Genomic DNA, 21,877 nt, shown 5'->3' with positions numbered 1-21,877 from the left:
ATAACCCGTTCCCCTGGAGGTCATATACCTTGCCACTTAGGTGTCTTAGATATCCCTATAAACCTAAGTGGGGTAGTATTCCTTGCCGACCTAGTAGTCCTTACTTCCAAAGGGATAGATGTCATACTCGGTATGGACTGGCTCACCAAGCACCGCAGAAACATAGCCTGTGCTGAGAGAGCAGTGACAGTCACCAACCGCCAAGGGTTAACAGTCACATGCCAAATCCAGCCTAGCCTGTCAGACTCCATGGTGAACCACATCCAAGCAGAATCCCCAGAAGAGGTGCCAGTAGTGCGGGAGTTCGCAGATGTGTTCCCAGATGAATTACCCGGTATGCCTCCAGAAAGAGATGTAGAGTTCACTATTGACTTAGTCCCTGGAACCAAGCCTATAGCAAAGAATGCCTATCGGTTAGCAGCCCCAGAGCTTGCCGAGTTGAAGAAGCAGCTTGAAGAGCTTCAACAAAAGGGATTTATTAGACCCGCTGCTTCTCCTTGGGGAGCCCCAGTGCTCTTTGTGAAGAAGAAAGATGGAAGCATGAGACTTTGTGTGGACTACCGTGATCTGAATGCAGTCACCATCAAGAACAAGTACCATCTGCCTCGGATTGATGACCTGTTTGATCAGCTGAAGGGAGCTAAGTTCTTTTCCAAGATAGATCTAAGATCAGGTTATCATCAGCTCAGAGTGCAACAAGAGGACATCTCCAAGACAGCCTTCAGGACCCGTTATGGCCAGTATGAGTTCACAGTGATGCCTTTTGGTCTGACTAATGCCCCTGCCTTTTTCATGACCGTCATAAATAAGGTGTTTATGGAAGAGTTAGATCGGTTTGTCGTGGTATTCATAGATGACATACTGGTCTACTCTAAGAGTGCTGAGGAGTATGGACAACATCTCAGAATTGTGCTGGGAAAGCTCAGAAAACATCAGTTGTATGCCAAGTTTAGCAAGTGTGAATTCTGGCTGCAGAGAGTCAGCTTTCTGGGTCATGTCTTAACAGCTAAAGGTGTTGAAGTGGACCCAAAAAAGGTCAAGGCAGTATCAGAATGGAAGCAACCAACCTCAGCCTCGGAGATCAGGAGTTTCTTGGGACTAGCCGGCTATTACCGGAGATTCATCGAAGGTTTCTCTAAGATAGCCCGGCCTATGACTGAGTTACTCCGGAAGGACACGAAGTTTGTTTGGTCTGAAGCTTGCGAGAGAAGCTTTCAAGAGTTGAAGAGGCGACTAACTTCTGCCCCAGTGCTAGTCTTGCCAGATAATCAGAAGAGCTTTGTCGTTTATTGCGACGCATCCCGACAAGGATTGGGTTGTGTGCTTATGCAAGAAGGAAGAGTTGTAGCTTATGCCTCAAGACAGTTGAGAGCACATGAGCAGAACTACCCCACGCATGACTTGGAATTAGCCGCAGTGGTGCATTCTCTCAAGATTTGGAGACATTATCTGATTGGGAATAAGTGTGAAATCTACACGGATCACAAGAGTCTGAAGTGCATTTTCACCCAGTCAGACCTCAACCTTAGACAGAGAAGATGGTTGGAGTTGATCAAAGACTATGATTTGGAAATTCATTACCACCCTGGAAAGGCTAATGTGGTGGCTGATGCGCTCAGTCGTAAAGCATATTGCCATCACTTAGTCACACAAGCCCCAGAGCTGAGTGAAGAAATGAGGAAGTTGAACCTAAGGGTTGTACGCCACTCTTGCAACTATAACCTTAGTGTCCATCCCATTCTGGATGATCAGATAAAGGAAGCTCAAATGGAGGATAAAAGATTGGTATGGATTATAGGTCGCAACAGTGAAGGCAAAGCCCCAGATTTCAGAGTAGATAAAGATGGAGTCTTGTGGTTCAAGAAGAGATTATGTGTGCCTAAGCAAGGTCATTTCCGCAGGACCATCTTGGATGAAGCCCATAATTCAGCATATTCCATTCACCCCGGCACTACGAAAATGTACCTGGACCTTAAGGAGAAGTATTGGTGGAATGGTATGAAGGGAGATATCGCTCGATTCGTCGCTCATTGTGATGTGTGCAAAAGAGTCAAGGCAGAGCATCAGAAGCCTAGTGGATTACTCCAGCCGTTGCCGATCCCAGTATGGAAGTGGGATGAAGTTAGTATGGATTTTATCACCGGTCTACCAAGAACCCAGAGCGGTCATGACTCAGTTTGGGTGATTGTTGACCGACTCACTAAAGTGGCACACTTCATCCCAGTGCGTACCACTTATGGAGGTGATAGATTAGCCAAATTATATATTGAGTGTATTGTGAAGCTGCATGGAGTACCTAAGAGGATTGTGTCAGATAGAGGCACCCAGTTCACTTCGAGATTCTGGAGCAGGTTACATGAAGCACTTGGTACAAAGTTGGACTTCAATTCAGCCTATCATCCTCAGACTGATGGCCAGACCGAAAGAGTTAATCAGATCCTTGAAGACATGCTAAGAGCCTGTGTTCTTACTTATGGCAAAAATTGGGAAGACAGTTTGCCATATGCAGAGTTCTCTTACAACAACAGCTACCAGTCAAGCTTAAAAATGTCGCCGTTTGAAGCCCTCTACGGGAGGAAGTGTCGCACACCTCTCATGTGGACCGAAGTCGGTGACCGCATTATTGAGGGCCCAGATTTTATTAAAGAAGTAGAAGACAAGATAGCAGAAATCAGAGAGAATCTAAAGGCAGCTCAATCCCGCCAGAAAAGTTATGCCGATAAAAGAAGACGTACTCTCAGCTTCGAAGTTGGAGACTATGTGTACCTTAAAGTTTCCCCAATTCGCGGCACACGCAGATTCCAGGTATGAGGAAAGTTGGCTCCACATTACATTGGACCTTTCCCAATTATCAAGAAAGTGGGAGCGGTAGCCTATAAGCTTCAGTTACCAGCAGAGATGTCAGATGTACACGATGTATTCCATGTGTCCCAACTCAGAAAGTGCCTGCGAGTACCAGAAGAACAAGTGGCCCCAGAGACAATCGACCTGCAGGATGATCTCAGATATCAAGAGGTACCAGTAAAAATGCTGGACACTGTGACGCGAAGAACCCGCAACTCAGAAGTCAGGATTTGCCGAGTTCAGTGGAGCAGGCATTCGGAAGCAGAAGCGACTTGGGAGAGAGAAGACGCGCTCCGCGCCGAGTTTCCCAGTCTCTTTAGTGGTGAAGCTGAATCTCGGGGACGAGATTCAACCTAAGTGGGGTAGGTTTGTAACATCCCAGTTTTCATCATGATTATGGGGGAGTGTTGAAATTTATAATGCAAAACTTCTAGAAGGTTCTATAAAAATAAGGATAAACCATGGCGTAATTTTGTTCACCATGACAAGGTTCTAGAATGTTCCACAAGAATCATAAGAAGACAAGAAGCTTGGATATTTTCTTGTCATGGTAAAATTTAGAATTTTCTAGAAATAGATATTTATAGGGAACTTAGATATTTGTAGGGAACTTCCTAGAGTGTGACAAGTGTCACTCATCCAAGAGGGTATGGGTGCCTATATAAGGAGGGTGCCACCCCTTGCCATGTCATACTACTCCACTCCATCCCACACATATCCAAGGGCATGGTAGAAGTGAGCATAGGTAGAGTGTGCTAGGTGTGTGTTTCTTTGTTGCTTCAATAAGGTAAGCGTCATTATAAGTGTTAGTCTCCCAGTTAAATTTAAGTACTTAGTGTATAAGTTGTGATCCATCGAAGGTTGGCTCTGCCACCCGGGATCACAAAAGGGTCTGGGCTTCATCGAAGGTTGGCTCTGCCACCCGGAAGCCAGCTTCATCTGTTGGTAGGCTCTGCCTCCCGGAAGCAAAAGGCGGCTCTGCCGTCAAAAGGACCCGGTACACTAAGTAACTAGAAGATGACCGACTCTGAAGTGAGTTGGTGTAAATCCTCAACTTAGTAGGGCTGCCTCAATTTCCATCAATCACTAAAATAAAACTTATGTTGCAATTAAACTAGTAGCGTAAAATAATACTAACGAGGTATTACATAACTACTAGGTAAACTATTTTTACTCTTGCCTTGCGTTAGTACATTCGTTCCCTCCAGTAACCAGCATACGCATGCTTGCACCTACGACAAAAATCATCTCGTCTCTTTCCATAAAAGCCTCTCAAGTCACCGTACCATGCCATAATTCCCAGACAATCATGACAGTGCCTACCTCCTTTGCCATAACTTCATTATTCCCTAGAAGCCACAGAGTACCCACACCATTGACCTTGAAAAGACCCGTCATGGCAGCACCCACCTTGCTAAAAATCGGGGTCGCCACGCACAGTGCCGGCCGAGATTTTTTCCACTGAACCGCCTCACCCGCTCGCTCTCGCTCGCGCACGTGCGACACGCCGGCCCCACGATGGGACCGCGCACTGCCGCCGGCATCACGCCGTGCCGCCCCCTCCTGCGTCCCCACCTCGCCCACGCCGCTGCAGCTCCCTCGCCGGCTTTGCCGCCTCGGTGCTCGCGCCTTCAGTGCTGCCACTATTTGCGTTGACGACGAGCTGCCACAGCCCACGCTGTCGCCGTCCCTGCGCGACGCCGCTGCTGCCCTCCTCGCCTTTAAAAGGAGCAAGGCCGTGACGAGCCCCGTCACCAGCCCAAGCACACCGAGCCACTTCGCTCCGCTAGCTGAACCACTCCTCCCGAGCCCAGCTCACTCACGAAACGAAGCTCCAACAATTGATCCTCTTCCTCGAGCTGTTCCGCGCCAACGTGAGATGGCAGGCAGCTTCCCCGACCATTAACTCCACAACAAAGGCCCAAAACACCCACCAGGCCGTGAGCACTTAATCTAAAACATTCTACCAATTAATACTGTAAACTCAAAATCTTCTTCATATCAACTTCTTTTCACGTAACTCTTTTTCCTCCTATTTTCATCTCCATTTGAGCTTATTGCTTGCTTGTGTTTGTTTGCCGGTTGTGCCGTTCTCGCGCGTAGATCACGGAGTGACCGAGGAGGAGCCCGCCAAGGAGCCAGAAGACCCGTACCACGAGCAGGAAGCCGCCGCCGACGACGCGTACGCAAGCGAAGGCAAGTTTCATCGACCCCTACGTGAGCGGTTGCATCCATGTGAGGACGTTTAGCTGTAGCCTGGGTCTAGGATCGATTACATATACCAGTACTTGAGTGATTGAGTGTGCTCATGTAAGCATCTGAGTAGTCATGCATATCCAGAACTGAGAATAGGATACGAAGGGATCTGGCTAAGACCAGGGCAGCTGGGTATGCTGGAGCCGGCGCTACCGTGGTGGTAGACTGGCAGGTGAGTGCTACCGTGGTGGTAGGCTCGAGTTGATATGTTGAGGGATGGTTGCTGCCCTGATGAACCATAAGGACCGAGTTGTTTTGACATCTCACCTAGCTTACTTTAGTACGACCACAGGTTCCGGTATGGGCCGGACTTAGCCTAATCCCACTGGTTAGCCTGGCGATTGCAGGGATGGTTTACGGGTATAGACCATTGGGGTCAGGGCCCGAGGGTTTGTGCGGCCGGGCTGGGGCGTGACCACGGCTGGGTGTCGGCTATGTCGGTTGTCCGTTCGGACAGCCGAGCGTGTGGGTACATTGTACGACCTCTGCAGAGTGTATAATCCATTCGAATGGTCCGTGTCCACGGTATGGACAGGCTACGGTGTGGTCCTGACAACTAGTGAGCTACCTATTGTGGGTTGTGTCGGGAAGAGTTGCATATCATTAGTTGCATTGTTAGTAGAATGTGTTTATTATGTGTCGTGCATGTCATTTCCCCTCCCGTAGGGTGAGGTGGAGCTTGCTGAGTACTTTTGTACTCACCCCTGTTGATTTTTCTCTAGAGGATCCTGACTTTGTGCTAGAAGACTACGAGTAGATCGTGTCCGCACCCAAGCTGATCGAGTGGAGCCGTGATGGATGAAGAGTTAGTCCTACATGTCGCTATGCTAGTTGTTATCCTATGGTTGTTCTGTGTAGCTTTGTGTTGTCACTTTACTCCTCATGTACGTGTTAAATAAAGCTCTGTATGACTCTGGACTCCACTTGATGTAACATGTATTATGCCAGAGACCTTATTCGGTAATTAATACATGGTTTAGCCTTGATCTTCGGGTCGGGGCGCTTCATTGTCTCACCACCTTGCTTTTTCTTAAAAGCATTATGAGAAATAGATAAGATTTCCGTATTTGGAAAATGAGAGCACTTCTCCTTAATTGCCACCTTTTGCTTTTACCCAATTTGAGTGTTTGTTAACACTCTGCCTAGGACTTTTTGGTCTGGATCCAGTTAAAGGTGTATAGCAATTTTCAATAGGAGTATATGTCGACAAATTTGTAGTCTTAATATGATTGAGTGATCATAATCAATATATCTTGTGAGAAATTAACCCTTTTAAATCCTATGTCATTTCCCACGACCATAGAATTAGGGCGTTCCATGACCCCGTGCCTAATTTACGTGCACATATACTGGGCTTCTGAATGCAAAACATTCATAGGCTTTTGATTTGAATAATTACATAAAGTGTCTAACAACATTCATGATATTGATTTGCATTTACTACCTAGGAGGATGTCTCCCTCTATTTCCGCGGATGCTTTTTATTAAGCTGAATTCCTAGCTGGTGACCATACTTCTCCCCCTCTTATTTTGATGTGGGAGTTGAGTGATAATTTTAAGTGCTTCACCCTTTCTGGTACAATAATTGTAGGAATTTTATTTGATGACACTTTTGATTAGTAAATGCATTTGGCAGACTATTTGCAATATGTTGCAAATAAAGATATTCTGAACTATTGGTTCAGATATTATTTGTATATACGTGGATATGAGGATCGAATGTGATATTCTTCTATAATTTATATTTCCTGGCATTCTATATGTGTGATATTAATCTTCCCCTAATGCCTGGAATTATCCTTAAAATGTAATCAGCATATGGGATTATGAATAAACGAATTAATCCCTTATGAGTGATCCAAGATATTTTATGAATGACGGATAAATATCTTATATGAATCATCAATGCCCATTGATGTATGCTGCGGTGGTGATATTGGTATATGTGAAATGTAACCGACACGCAGATGAGAAATATTTGGTTGAGGCCAAGATTCCACATACTTACTGCAACGAGGGGTACTGTTTTGATTGCAGTTATATGAATTTGAATTAAGTTTACGGTGTAAGACCGTATGATGCCAATATGGTGTTGACTGCAATTCTATAATAATGGTCTATCAAGTAAGTTAATCTCTTGGTAAGAGATTTGGCTAATCTATTTTGTGTATGTATAAAAATATTCCACCTTAATGCCTAGAGCCATACAATAATAATTGAAGGCTTTTGAGGAGAATTTAGCGGCATTGTTAATCCTGATGGATTTGATTGTGTATTCCGGATAATATGCTCTTTAATTTGATAATTTGAGCAAATAATCATGCTTAGCATAATTTCTTGTGGATAACAATATATACGGGACCATCTGGTTGATGCATCAATAAGTACCAATTTGGTCTGACTAATGGATGAATAGACCACAAATGTCTCCTTGAATGCGTTCAAGGAATTGTAGTGGTTCAGCCTTGATCTTAAAATAAGAGGTTCTTAAGATTAATTTTCCCATGGCACATGTTGTGCACACAAATCTGAAGAATTGGGAAACTTTTGAAATATTTATGTGGTGACCAATTGAATTGCTGCTAATTTTTATGTCATCCATATCCAAGGATGATTAAGGCGATGATGCCATGTCTTGAGTATATCAAGATTCTGAAAAATTATCTTGTCCGCAAGATTTCTACGGGTTTGATGTATGTGTAATACAATCCCGTTGATGTTGAAGGAATTCTTTTAAGCATTTGTTTGATATATCTATAATTTTTATGATGAATTGATATTCATTATTGTTGTCATTATGTGTTTCCACATGGAAACCATTATTACTGATATATTTTTATAACTCAATAGGTACGAGTTGAATTAGGATATATGAGTGTATCCTCAATTGCTAATTGGGTACCCATAGGGAAAATTAATGTGCCTCGACCAAAATTCAATTAATCACAATATCGCAGTATACGATTTGTGTGAAATTTACTCTTTGTGAGAGTTTGACAGTATTTATTCCTTAAGTATGAGTGTTAGTGGTACCATGTCCACTAAATGGATTCCTTCCTTGATTTGGATTGTTCCTGTAGGATAATCCTTGACAACAAATATTTACAACACAATATAAATTTGGCTAGATACTCAAGTTTCTAGGGATTATGGAGATCGGGTTGTGTCTCCAAATATGTCGTTGAATTGAAATTCCATGACCATATTGTTAGTGCTCAATAAATTGTTCCACGTAGTGGGATCTCCTCATTATCATGTTCTGTAGAACGCCTTTATTATGTTCCGTGGGAACTTCTTTGAAGCAACTGATATTTGTAGGTCAATTGTTGAAGTGAGCTTCAAATTTATCCCTTTGAACTTGTTTCCAATGGATTTCAGATATTAATTAACCAAATATTTGACATTGTTGCACTTTTAGTGATTGTGACAATCACACCTTGGACAAATTTGAGAGTTGTCATATTGAATATTTTTCTAAAAGTGCCTTTGCTTTGTTAGGATCCTTGTTTTGTGATGATGCTTAGTTTTCCCTTGAAATCCAATTTGAATTTCATGCCACCAAATTTGTTTTGGTATTCCGATCATTGTAGAGATTTGATGGTTCTGTGTTAAGAGCTCATCATAGTTTTGGCTTGGGGTAGATCACGCATGAGATCAGAATATTTGGCATAGTTGTACCGACGATATTGTTGTTGCAATAAACATTTTGAAAGGGAAAATATAGATAATATCTTTTCGTTCATTTATGCATCATCTATAATCTGATCACAAAACTGAAGCTTGCAACAAATCTTTGGTACTGCAGAATTGTAATCTGCGATAGATTTGAAATTCATAAATCGTAGTAGTGACTACTCGCGCCGTGCTTCTGGCAAAATAATTGCTCTATGTTTATTTTGAGTGTAACTCAAATTTACATGGACCCTTTGCCAATATCTTGAGATATACATGAAGATGATGTCTCAAGAAGTAATGTGTTATATTTGGTTGTGTCTTGAAATATGGGCTTATGGATTATGTTTATTGATGTCATCAATAAAACCCTTTGTCGTTAGCATTAGTTTGATATCCTTAGCCCAAGTCAGATAGTTGTGACTATCTGCTGTAGTTTCAGTGAAATCCTTATAAAATGATGAGCCATTTTGATATATGAGAAATCATGTGTAGAATTAATTTACTGAGGTAAATTTAAAATATATTGTGTGTAATTTTATGCAAAATATTTGAAATCAAGATGATTCTTGAATCATAATTCAAGATATTTTAAACTAATAGTGTAACTATTTTAATTGCTTCCTGCAAGAATTAATTGACTTGATAGTCTCAATGTATACAATTTAATTTGTATAGAATAATTTGGATATACACATTATAGGTAATCATCATAAGATGTAGACCTTTAGTAACGGACAAATAATTTGCTGCCTAAAAGCATGGTCTCAGGGCAAATAAATTCGTAAAGAATTTATCGCAGTCGATGCCTAGGTCTCCATTACCTTATGTTTTTCCAAAATTCAAATTTATATACCTTAATTTTAATTTTGCATAGCTCTACATGATGTAGAATATAAATCAAGTGATATATTTGTAATGATACAAATAAAATAAATTGCACATGAAAAGATTGTTCTAAAATAATATTTGCATAACCAATGTGAGATCTACGGATCATATATGAACAATTACTGCAGTAAACATAATTTTCACATTACATTGGTGTTAATTTCCGAACTTGATAGTTTAAATATAACAATTATGCAAATTTAGAATAGTCTGAGGACTAAAATAGAACAATCTAGGGCCTCAAATATAAAAATATAGAACTGCAGTCCTAATATATATATATATATATATATGGGGCCTAAATACAAGATTGTATGGGAGAAGAGGGCCAAAAAGGCCTCAGGAGGCTCGGCTTGCTTGTAATCGCGGCCCGGCTCGACTTGGCCTGTGGGCTGCAGCCGGCTCGGCCTGCCAGGGGCCCGTTCGGCTCGGATTGTAATCGCTGGCCCGCTTAAGTGGTAGGGAAAGGGGGCGGTTAGGGAACCCTAACCCGCCACCCCCAGGAGCCGGAGGCTTTTATATGTATACCATTACAAAAGTTGGCCCCGACGTCCATGCCACTAAAAAGTTTGGAGATACATCTATATCATCGTGTTTTTTCGTTTTGACATACACGCCATTTTGGACAGAATGACTACTAACTGAGACTAACTGAGATGCACAAAGACATTGCAGCAACTTGCCGCGGCCATCGACGACGATGGCTTTTGTTCGGCCAAGGGCACGACCAAGCGCCAGCCCGTGCTCGAACTCGGCGAGATTCTCGCTGAGCAGCCGGACGACGGCGCACACGACACCCCCACGCGCAATGCTTTCGCTGGCGGCCTTTGCTCGCGAGGTCAAGGCCGCCCGGCGAGGGAGGAGCGGCGCGCCGGCCAGGGCTGCCACGCACGCCGCTGCGCCTTGGCCTGCGCGCCACGGGCCGCAGGCGGAGGCCGCCCCGCCGCGCCCTGGCCGGCGCACCACGGGCCGCGGGCGGAGGCCGCCCCGCCGCGCTATGGCCGTGGGGATCAGGCGAGGGAGGAGGGGTGGCGCCGCGCGGGCGGGATGAAGGAAGGAGGAGGGGTGGTGCGAGGGAGAAGGAGGAACGCCGAGGGGAAAGGAGGGAGGAGGACGTGCTCACCGGCCCCGTCGCCGCCCGACGCGCACCGCCGGCTCTCCTCGGCGTGCGGCATGGCCGGCGGAGCCGAGCTGCGCCGAGCTCTAGGCCGGGCCGCGCGCCGTAGAGGGAGGCAAGGAGTGGGAGGCGGCGGTGGGCTCGGGCACGGGCGGCGTCGAGGAGCGTGGGCGACGGCGGCGAGCAGGCGGCATCGAGGAGCGTGGGCCCGGCCTAGAGCTCGGCACCGCCCCGGACACGTGGACCCTCGCGCCACCGCCCTCGCCGCAGCTGCCCCCTGCCCACGCCGGCCATGGGCGCCGCCCCTGCTCGCCGCCATGGGCCTCCCTCACCGCGCGGCGGCCCTGCCCTGGCCATCCTCGCCCCGACCGCCCGCGCCCCGCGGCGGCCCGGCCTGGCCGCCCTCGCCGCGACCGCCCTGGCGGCCGGGATTCAAGGGTGTGGGCCAGCGATGGAGGGGCCGTGCAGCGGTCTTGGCGTCAGTGGTGGGCGCGTCGGCGGCCTCGTGCTTCTTGGCAATTGGGGCCTCGGCGGCCGGGACACAGGCGTGGACGCGTCCTTCTTCTTCCTCTTGTTCTTGGGCGGCGACACAGCTTCTTCTTCTTGGTCGGCACTGCCGCAGGGGACTGCCTCATGGCCAGGAGGAGGAGGAGGAGGCAGAGGACGACGTTGTTGCCAGCGCCATTGGTATAAGCTCTTGGTAAGGGGCACAATAGACAATTCCATAGGGGGGTCCCACCTGTCAGGACTGAGAATCCGTTAAGTTTTAACAGCAGGTGGACGGAATGATGTGTATGTCAAAACGAAAAAACGCGATGATATAGAGGTGTCTCCAAACTTTCTAGTGGCATGGACGTCGGGGTCAATGGATGTAAAACCCTCCAGGAGCCGCCGCCGCCTCCATGCCCCTTGGGGCGCGCCGCCGCTTGATCCGATGGGGCGCCGTCGGTTCGGCCGCCCCCTTGTGCGTCGCCGGCGCGCACCGCCGCTGGCGAGCGCCGCCATGCACCGCCCCCTCTCCCCCTTTACTCCCTTTGCTGTTGTGCCGCGGCCGCCCCCACGCGCCGGTGAAGGACCGGCCGCCGACCTTGCCAAGGCGTCGTGGCCGAGGGCCGCCTGCCCGATGCGCCGGTCGGGAACGTCCAAGGATGGGGGGGGGGGGGGTGGCCACTGCCACCTGGCGCGGCCGTGGTGGAACGCCGCCGCCGGACCCCCACACGCGGCCAAGGATGCGATGCAGGCGGAGGGTGCAGCGGGGATGGAGTTGCTTGAAGCCGCTGCGGCAAGTCTCGAGGGTCCAGGCCGTTGGCCTTGGTTCAAGAATGGTGCCGGGTATCCTCGTCGACGGCGAGGATTCTGGTGGCGTGGCGTCCAGTGCTGCCGGCGATTATTAGTACGTTCTTCTTTTGTGATTCAAAGAAATGAAGATGAACAAATCCGTTCTTACTCGTTATTCTTGCCATGGGTGTGCAGAGTCCTCGTTTCCGGCGAGATGCTGAAGTATTTCGTTCTTGGCAAGTTTGCTTGGGGTTGGGAACTCGGTGATTTGTTGTTTCTGGCGAGATGCCGAAGTTCAGTTCTCGTTCCTCATGTCGAGTTCCCTGTGTTTTTGCTTCAGGGTGGAACTTGGCGAGTTCCAACGTGAGGCCAACAGCCTCTGTTTTCGTGTTCTCGGCGAGTTCTCCTGCGGTCAGTGGTGTTCTCGTCGAGACGGCCGATTGCTCAATTGAGAGCAAAAGCGTGACTGATAACGTGTTGTAGAGTAAAAGTGAAAGACAGAAAGGATCGAGGGAATGAATGATTCCTTAGATTGATTAGAGGGGATTACAGTCTTTTATACATGCCCAAGGGGCCAAAGGGGCTGAAGGGACACACTCTTCGCTTTGACCCTTTCGTGGATGCTGATGTAATAAATCACTAACTAATTATTAATTATAGAAATTGATCACTAATTCTATTTCTTAACCAGAATAATCACGCTGTTTACTACTTGATGACCAGTTGACCAAAGTCTGACCCCATTCGACCACCGACAGTCGAAGCGAAGCGACAGGCGCGAGGGCGCATTCCCCAAAATCCGCAGGGTGCGTTGATCTCTCTCTCTTTCTTGGTTGATCTTTGTATTCCTCGCCGCGATCTTGATTTGGTCGCTCACGGGAACAAAGGCGGGGTCGGATGGCCGCCTTCGCCGCCGGACCTCTGCGGCAAGGCGTCTCCTTGCGCGTCGATGGCGGGGACCGCAAGGCGGCGCCGGCGCCGGACTGGGCGTCGCTGCACGTCGACCTGACGCAGCTCATCGCGGCGCGGGTGCTCGCCACGGGGGGTTTCGTAGACTACGTCCGCTTCCGCGCGGTCTGCCCCCAATGGCGCGCCGCCGCCGCCTCCCCACGCGGCCGCGCCCTGCTGGACCCGCGCTTCCACCCGCGCTGCTGGATGCTCTTCCCGGAGGGCTTCGGCCGGTTCCCGGGCCACCGCGCGGACGGCGGCCACGCCCGCTTCTTCGACCTCTCCGCCGCCGGCGCCTTCATCCGCGTCCCCCTCCCGGAGCTCAAGAACCACTGCGTCCTCGACTCCCCCGACGGCCTCCTCCTCCTGCAGCGCGATGCGGACACCGCCGTCCGCCTGCTCCACCCCTTCACCCGCGACGTCGCCGAGTTCCCGGACATGAGCCGCCTCGCCCATCAGCTGCACCATCTGGAGTACGAGCTCACCGTCGATTCCCCGTATAATTTCAATAACTGGTTGTACTCTGCCTCGCGATACTTGCATCAAGCCCGCAAGCTTTGTGCTGCCGTCAATATCACGGCCACGGGGGCCATCACCGTGATGCTAGCGCTCCATAGCATTGGGCGTGTGGCATTTGCGTCGGCTGGTGATGCTGAATGGACTATCAGCAGCTGGAAGATGAACCAACTGGACAGGGTGCTGCCATACCAGGGAAAGCTATATGTGGTGAATTGGGAAGATGGACTTACACATGTCTTGCTGATTGATCCGCCGCCACCAGTACCATGGTGTGAGGGAGAGGAATCGCCATCTGTGCCAGCACTTCCTCCTCCCAAGACAATTGTGACATGTTCAAGCGACGAAATCCACCTACCTTGGTTGGTTGAATTGGACTCAGAGATCTTGCTTGTTGGCTACAATGACAGCTCCTTTTCACGGATATTGGTTCTCAAGTTTGCTGATCTTGTGTCGGGTAGGACTATGCCTGTGACAAGCATCGACAATCACGTCCTCTTTGCTGGTGCACGGAGCCTGTGTGTCTCATCCAGTTGGCTGCCTTCCATTGGTGGAAACTCCGTTGTATGCTTCCATGCTGGAGAGAACTATCTTGCACAATATGATCTCAGTACTGGCACCTGGTCACCGGCCTGTGATGCACATGTCATGCTTAACCCTCCACCACGTCCTTGTGGCCTCATACATCACATTTATACCTGTTGCGATAGGCAATTCTGGTAAGCACCTTCATTTCTTTGCACTAATCATGTTATGCTTGTGCATAGTTTTCATTTGTGATACTGTCTCTGCTTCAGATAACAGTAGTAACTGAAGCTGCATGTTAAACGGAAGCTTAAATGGTCTATGGATAGGGGGCTTATCCATCCCTTAGACATCTATATGATTCAGGAGACCTTAATGATCCTTTAATTAGAAAAATCAAGGAGAGAGAAAAATCCTAGGGATGATTTCTTTGATTGAGAGAAAAAAAAAGATAATAATTCACAAAGCTTGTTTTGGTATGACCAGCTTATAATGTTTTACATTAATGAGTGTTGTTTGTAGCTACATTTTCAGTATTAGCATATAATGTTTTACATTAATGAGTGTTGTTGTAGCTACATTTTCAGTATTAGCATGAGACCTGTATAATAAATATGCATTTTAATCACAAAGCAAAGCATTAACCTCCTTGATGTAAATTTCTTTCGGAGTATTATAAAATGCGGGATCTACTTTGGAGTTGAGTTTTTTTTCCAAGTTCAAACTCAACAATCGCGAGTTACTTCCTCCTCTACTAGTTATGTACTGTTGTACTTCCATTTGTTTTAGTCACCAGTTCCTTGTATAGCATAAATTTAATTTGTTGTCAACATGCTATTTTGAAAATTTAAGTCTTTGTTCACTCGGATCTTTTTATTCCATTAGGAACAAATGATTGGTTGTTCTGACAATCTAAGTCTTCATTCACTCTGCTCATTCATTCCATTAGGAACAAAGGTTTGATGTTTTGCTTCAAGGCAGAACCTGAATGGTGGGTAATGCGGAGCTCAAGATATGGGGTAATCCCTGCTTCAATTTGTTTCTCTTGTAATTTTAAGCAGCTGTAGCATCATTTCTTTGCTAGGCTGCTGTTTTGCAGATATTCAGGTGATCTTAGATTAGCATGCTTGCTAGGGGTGTAGAAGCACTGCAACAATCCTTTAATTAGATACAATCAGTCAAGGTTTTAAATCTCCCACTATAGCTTCTACTATAGCCCGCTACTATGTTTTTAAAGCGGTAAGGCGAGGCGAGGCGATCCACCACTGCCTTATCGCCTAGGCGACGCCTAGGCGGGCTAAGGCGAGACCTTAAGCAAGGCGAGCCGCCACCGCCTTGTCGCCTAGGCGATGCCTTGAAAACAGAGGCCCACTATAGTTATTTGAGGCAGGGTACAACTATTTGAACTCATGTAATTTAGCCACAATAGCCCGCTATTAGCTATTTTTAGAGTCCAGCCGCTAAACCCCTTAGCCCGCTATTTAGAACCATGGATACAATTCCAAAATATATTGGTATCGGTTGCTGCTGAAAGCATTTGATTACACAGTTAAATGTTTCAGTTTAGTTGTGTGCTGCTTGGTGGTTGCTCCTGTTTTTTTAGGTAACAAATAACATTTCTTTCTGAACTAGGTCTAGCAGAACCAATGTAAAAATCCCACTACGAGTCTAATAAATGTAGAAATCCAACCATATCAGTACTAAGTAAATAAAACTGATGAGATACAACGTAAGTATCATGTTCTGTTGGTTTACTCCATACTGTTTGTTCTGATTTTCAGTAGAAAGATGAATTGTGAACCTGGAGTTGGTGCTCGTGATAGCTTGACAGACGGGTTGAGCTTTTGTCCTCAGTTTTATTGTGGCTGCTAAAGTTGCCAACATCATATTGCAAGTGCTGAAATAGGAGAGATGGTATCTTCTATCTTGTTGGCTTTTTTTTTCCATCCTCTGCGATGTGCTGTGCATATCAACAGAAACGTATAAGATGGTTGCAATAAGTGTTATCTAGGCAGTCATTACATAGCCAGTTGCATCACACATTATTTTCGGTAATTTACTGCTAGTGCTGATGTCTTTTTTTGCTTTCCCTTTTGCTAGGCCTGAAGATCCTTTTGGCCGCCAAGATTGTCCATATAACTTGAGCCGCATCAAGCGAACGACGCATCCTTTTGGGCGTGTTTCTCTGGTGAATCTACTGCTCTTCGTGCACCTGCATCTCCCGGTCGTTGCTCTCTGATGAACTCACAGCAGCATCTTCTTAATTGTAACCATGAGGCTTGGGATGTTTCTTAGTAAACCAGTGACCACTATTGATGAAGATATATGGATGACCTGCTTAATTTCTGCAGTTCTTGCTCTAGCTCTATTGATGAAGATGATGATCACTACGGATCTTGCCGTTTTTCTTCTTTTGGTTGTGATGATGACGTAGCAGTTTTTCCGGACGGTGTACGGTCTGAGGCTTTGTTTGGGCCGATATCCCGACCCGCGGTCCAGCGCTTAATGGGCTTGGCCTGCCAATCCCAATCCTTCCAAGGCCCAGGCCCGCGAAAACCTGACTCCCCAAGGCCACCTCCCTCCTCTCTGCTTGCCGGCCGCCCCCCTCCCAGCTTCCCTCCTCCCCTCTTTCCGGCGGACCCTCCCACCCGCCGCCCCTCCTCCCTCGGCCGCGCCGCGGCGGCCGTCCTGCTCCGCCTCTCTTCCGCCGGTACGTGATCCCATCTCGTATGCTCGGATGGACCCATCCCCTTGTTCCGGGACCTGGTTTTTGCTCGCCGCACTCATGCGCTACTGAGCACGGACGATGGGATGGCGTGCTAGAGCTAGCATATGGCTCTGCTTTGCCTGTGCCCATGTAGATCTCGCCGGTTTGGTCCTACAGCTACCTGTCGTCGACGTGCTAGTTTGCGCGTAGATGGCGCGCGTGTGGTTTGTTGCTGCTGAATGCGGATAGGCGCCCCGCAGTGACACCTCGTAGAATCTGAACTCCTAGTATGCCCCTTCTGTGTGATTTCAGCTGATAGGCATTGGGTTGATTCCAAGCCGCTGTCGGTTTGATTTCTGGTGGAATGAAAAGTATCCTCAAGCAAATTGCTGGTTCGACTGTTCATTCACATTGGTTGCAGCGTTGTATAGTAGATTGGTTGCAGCGTTGTATAGGAGATTAGTAGCAGCTCCAGATGGGTGTCTGTGTAGGTAAGATAAGCAAGCTGTTAATTCAGCTGTTTGCTGCAAACACTACCAGCCTTGCATATAATATCTCCATTCTCCAGTAGAAGGAAACACAATTTGAGCTGTTTATTTCTATCTTTTCTGAAGGGGGATGTTTGTCTATTTGATGCTAATCTTGGTAACAAATAATGACTCACTCCTTATCTTGATTCTCACTAAGCTTGTTAATATAATCAAGATCGGCACAAATGGTTGCTGTCGGTCAACAGTCTAAACCAACACATTTATTCCAACGTATTACTTTTAGGCTTTTTAGCAACATCAAGAAATACAACAACAACAACAACAACAACAACAACAACAACAACAACAACATAGCCTTTTTTTCCCAAGCAAGTTGGGGTAGGCTAGCAACATCAAGAAATATTTTACATATTTCCATGGGGCAAATTTGAAATAGAAATATGACAAACAAATGCAATGCTGTAGACCAACCATGCCAACCTTGCAGCAGTCATATTTTTCGTTTCCTGATAATACAGTTAGTCTACTCTTGTGTTAGTGCATATCCGCATAAACTAGAGAAGGCATACTAACATCTTTGCACTCCGCATATTTTTACTTAAGATGTGTTACAGATTGCAATCTTACCTACCTGTGGCGAAGCAAGAAATGTCCTATGTGGGCATAGCTTGTAGCTCTGAATGCTACCCATAGTATGCTGAACCTCTTCTTTGTGGAAGGGATTAATCCATACAGCTGGATGGTTAGAATTGGGTGCAATTCTAAGAATTCTTTAACATGCTATTTCAAAGTTGCAGAATGAGGACATGATTTCAAATTGTAATGATCACGTAATATTATTGAAGCAATATGTAGTATATATGTTGCCATGCCAAGAAGTTTACTGTTAGTGAGAAGCAATGATGTATACTGAGAGCGGTCCTCCTAGCATTTTTATAGGATATCTTGGTGGTTTTGTTAAAGAAAAAAAGTCATGCTTTGGTGGAGTCAAACACAGAAAAAAAAAGAACCTAGTGGTAGAGTCGCAAAAAGGGCAAAACTTTCTCCAATTGCTATCAATGTAAATAAATTGAATTGCTTTGCATGGACTGGAGATGTTGTGTTACACTATTAATATGTTTTTCTTTCCTGTTTTTCTGTAACTGACAAACTATGGCATTACTTGACATAATGTATCAGCTAACCTGTCACACTCTCTCAGGTTAGCATCTGACAGCCATGGCGAAGCACCATCCTGATCTGATCATGTGCCGGAAGCAGCCAGGCATCGCCATTGGGCGGCTGTGCGAGAAGTGTGACGGCAAGTTTGTCATCTGTGACTCATATGTGCGGCCATGCACGCTGGTACGCGTCTGCGATGAGTGCAACTACGGGTCGTTCCAAGGGCGTTGTGTCATCTGCGGTGGTGTGGGTATCTCGGATGCCTACTACTGCAAGGAGTGCATGCAGCAGGAGAAGCGGGACGGGTGCCCCAAGATTGTCAACCTCGGTAGCGCCAAGACTGATCTGTTCTACGAGCGCAAGAAGTATGGGTTCAAGAAGAGGTGATGGGAGAAGCTGTTGCTTTCATGTTCTCTTGGCCTCGTGATGAGTTGTGTTCGTCGATACCGGGAGTAGGATGTAGTGGCAACAGTTTGCTTTTCGCATTATGTTAATGGTGAAGAATGGTGCCTTGAAATGTGAAGTGAGATGTGCCTTTTCTGTTCCATAATTTGCATCTGATTTTGGCCAACTGATGTAAAATTAGTGACTTGCAGTTGGGCATGCCTGATCTGCCTGACACGGTGCTATCTATCAGCTGGGAACAAACTGATTAGTGAATTAGTAGATGGGCTCAGAATGTACCATGTTTATATGTCTAGAAACTGTAGCGAGAAGGAAGTTTGGCAGTCAAGAATGACGCATTATTGAAATAAACACCTGACCAGATGCACAGGTCTAATTGTTCATGGATTCCCTCCCTGTTGCAGGAAATGGGGAGACTGGGTTCATCGTAACCCCCAGTTTCTGAAATGTATAAGGCAAATCCGAAGGTACAACTGAAGGTCTGTAAATAAGTTTGCTTGGATAGCAATTTCTGCGGGTTAGTTCTGATCTATGGTTTTGGTGTATTGCAAAATGTTCAGACTGCATTTGATTTAGTTTGTCATTGCTAAGGTTTTAGAGGGGGTGCAATTCAAGCTGTCATTTTCAAATGGACTTTGGACAGCTACAGTGCTCCTGCCTATTTCCTACACCCCAAACCCAAAGTGATGATGATTTCCATACAAGTCTTTGATTTGGATGTAGCCATTGGAGCCATTCTAAAAAGGGAGATGCTGCCGTCCTACGTGGCAGCCAAAATGCATTTATTTGTTGTCAAAATAAATATCAAGAAAAGAATTACTTGGCAAGAAAAAGCCCTGGCCTTCCAAGTCACCACCAACCCCAACCTATGACGATCACCATCGCCGCCACCACTCCCTCCACCACCAACTCCCCATCGCCTCGCCGCCGCCTCCTCCCCCACACTCCTCGCTTCACCTCAACCCTGCGAGCTCCAGCGCCTCCCACCACCACCCACCCAGCCACACGCGCCGCCCGCATGGCCGCCACCGCCATCTCCGTCCGCCTCCACCCGGCCGCCGCGCGCCACGTCACCGCGGCGCGGCGCGCCCGCCTCGGCGTCGTCCGCGCGCTGTCCGCGCCGGCGGCGGCGGCGCTGACGCAGGACGACCTCAAGCGCCTGGCGGCGGTGCGCGCGGTGGAGTCGGTGCAGAGCGGGATGGTGCTGGGGCTCGGGACGGGCTCCACGGCCGCCTTCGCTGTCGCCGAGATCGGCGCGCTCCTCGCCTCCGGCAAGCTCGAGAAGATCGTCGGCGTGCCCACCTCCAAGCGCACCTTCGAGCAGGCGCAGTCGCTCGGCATCCCTCTCTCCATGCTCGACGACCACCCGCACATCGACCTCGCCATCGACGGCGCCGACGAGGTCCGCCTCATTCTTGCTTCTTTTTTCGTTGTGTGTGTATAAGCCAATCAAATCATTCGATGGTTCCTTGGAAATCTTTGCACAAAATGAATCATCTGCTGTTAATTGGTAGTAACGCCTGGCGAGCTAGAGTAGCTGTCCTCTAAAATTTGGACATCGAAGGTTTGACTTTGCACATACTCTCTCCTGTTGCTGTTACTGCATGAAAGATGAGCCCGTCTGTTATGTCATCTTGCTGTTGCTTTTCATGGAGGAAACGGGCGTTTTGGTCTTTATCTGGGTACCTTTGCCCTCAGTTAAAAGATGGAAGTTGTGATGATTCTTGGTGGTGGCTTTGGGAATGGTCAAAAGTAAAAAAAAGGCTAATAGGATTTTGGCTCGTGAGCTTGCTGGCAACTGATGAGGTCTCATTTTAGATTCTAGCTTATCTGTGAGTTAAGCGATTGCTCACTCCAAGGAGAAGAGCTACACTAAAAAAAATCTAAGGAGAAGAGCTATCATGCTGTTTCTTTCACACAAAATAAACCATTGCAATCTGAATTTCTTCCGACCTGCTCTGCCAATGTGAACTTTTGCTATATGTAAAAATTAAAAATGGTAAAGATTACACCTTCATACATGCTTTCAAATAGCAGCTTTAGTGGGGTGTTTGGGTGAGTGGCATTTTTGTTGGAAAGTATTGTACTTAGTCCAACTTTGAACTGCATCCCATAGACCCATATCATCCAATGAAATATCATCAACCCAAACATGCCCTTTTGGTCAATATTTCCCAACTTTATGTAACTCTTCTCCATGCTTTCTACTGATATTTGGGCTTTTTGTTCCTGTTGCATGCAAAACTGCTACTATGTTTTAGCTAATTAACTTGAATTCTTTTTAAAACAGGTTGACCCAGATCTTAACCTTGTGAAAGGGCGGGGTGGTGCCCTTCTTCGTGAGAAGATGGTTGAGGCTGCATCAGACAAGTTTATTGTTATTGTTGATGAGACAAAACTTGTTGCTGGATTAGGAGGAAGTGGTCTAGCCATGCCAGTGGAGGTTGTGCAGTTCTGCTGGAAGTACAACCTAGTAAGATTGCAGGAACTATTTAAGGAGGAAGGAGTTGAGGCAAAGCTAAGATTGGAAGGTGACAAGCCCTATGTTACTGACAACTCAAACTACATTGTTGATTTATACTTCAAGACGCCAATCAAGGATGCATTGGCAGCAGGGATGGAAATTGCAGCTTTGGAAGGAGTTGTTGACCATGGGTTGTTCTTGAACATGGCGAGTTCAGTGATCATTGCTGGATCAGATGGTGTCAGTGTCAAAACGAAGTGAGTTTTTGGGTTACTTGTTGGTGTTGAATTTATGGTTCTTCTTTTTGTTGTGTAAGCTATTGGTGTAAAAGCAGTCAATAACATGCTTCAATAAATGCAAGCACTCTCGCAGGCTGGTGGCGACTGGAGTGCGCTCTCAGTCAGCCAACCAGGGTTCGAGACTTGCATCCTCTTAATATCAAAGCGGGGGCGGTCTGCCCTTCCCGTCAAGTTTTTTTCTTAACATGCTTCAATAAATATATTTCCCTAATGGTCCATTGGTTCACATCCCCATGTTTAGATTGTCTTCTTGAAGATTGCCTGTTGTGGTAATGTTGGATATAAGCCATTTTACTAGGTTAT

At 46.9% G+C, this 21,877-nt stretch overlaps 3 protein-coding genes across 3 annotated transcripts; all 3 read left to right on the top strand.

The window, feature by feature from the left end:
* Positions 1-12,797: 12,797 nt before the first annotated feature.
* Positions 12,798-15,041, top strand: LOC120659473. Its single transcript, XM_039937633.1, has 4 exons — positions 12,798-12,864; positions 12,946-14,241; positions 14,717-14,804; positions 14,997-15,041. Coding segments are annotated over exons 2-3 (1,287 nt in total). The 5' UTR covers positions 12,798-12,864; positions 12,946-12,955; the 3' UTR covers positions 14,718-14,804; positions 14,997-15,041.
* Positions 14,753-19,194, top strand: LOC120659475 (PHD finger-like domain-containing protein 5A). The gene is made up of 3 exons (XM_039937635.1): positions 14,753-15,066; positions 16,148-16,757; positions 18,447-19,194. Exon 3 carries the CDS (start codon positions 18,464-18,466, stop codon positions 18,791-18,793), a length of 330 nt encoding a protein of 109 aa, XP_039793569.1. The 5' UTR covers positions 14,753-15,066; positions 16,148-16,757; positions 18,447-18,463; the 3' UTR covers positions 18,794-19,194.
* Positions 19,195-19,673: 479 nt separating this feature from the next.
* On the top strand, positions 19,674-21,800 carry LOC120659474 (probable ribose-5-phosphate isomerase 3, chloroplastic). The gene is made up of 2 exons (XM_039937634.1): positions 19,674-20,213; positions 21,102-21,800. The coding sequence occupies exons 1-2, from the start codon at positions 19,680-19,682 to the stop codon at positions 21,534-21,536; spliced, it is 969 nt and encodes a 322-aa protein (XP_039793568.1). The 5' UTR covers positions 19,674-19,679; the 3' UTR covers positions 21,537-21,800.
* Positions 21,801-21,877: the final 77 nt, after the last annotated feature.

This window comes from Panicum virgatum, chromosome 2N (genome assembly GCF_016808335.1).
Source record: "Panicum virgatum strain AP13 chromosome 2N, P.virgatum_v5, whole genome shotgun sequence".
NCBI classification, from domain to species: Eukaryota; Viridiplantae; Streptophyta; class Magnoliopsida; order Poales; family Poaceae; genus Panicum; species Panicum virgatum.
This window is presented reverse-complemented; position numbering and strand designations above follow the sequence as displayed.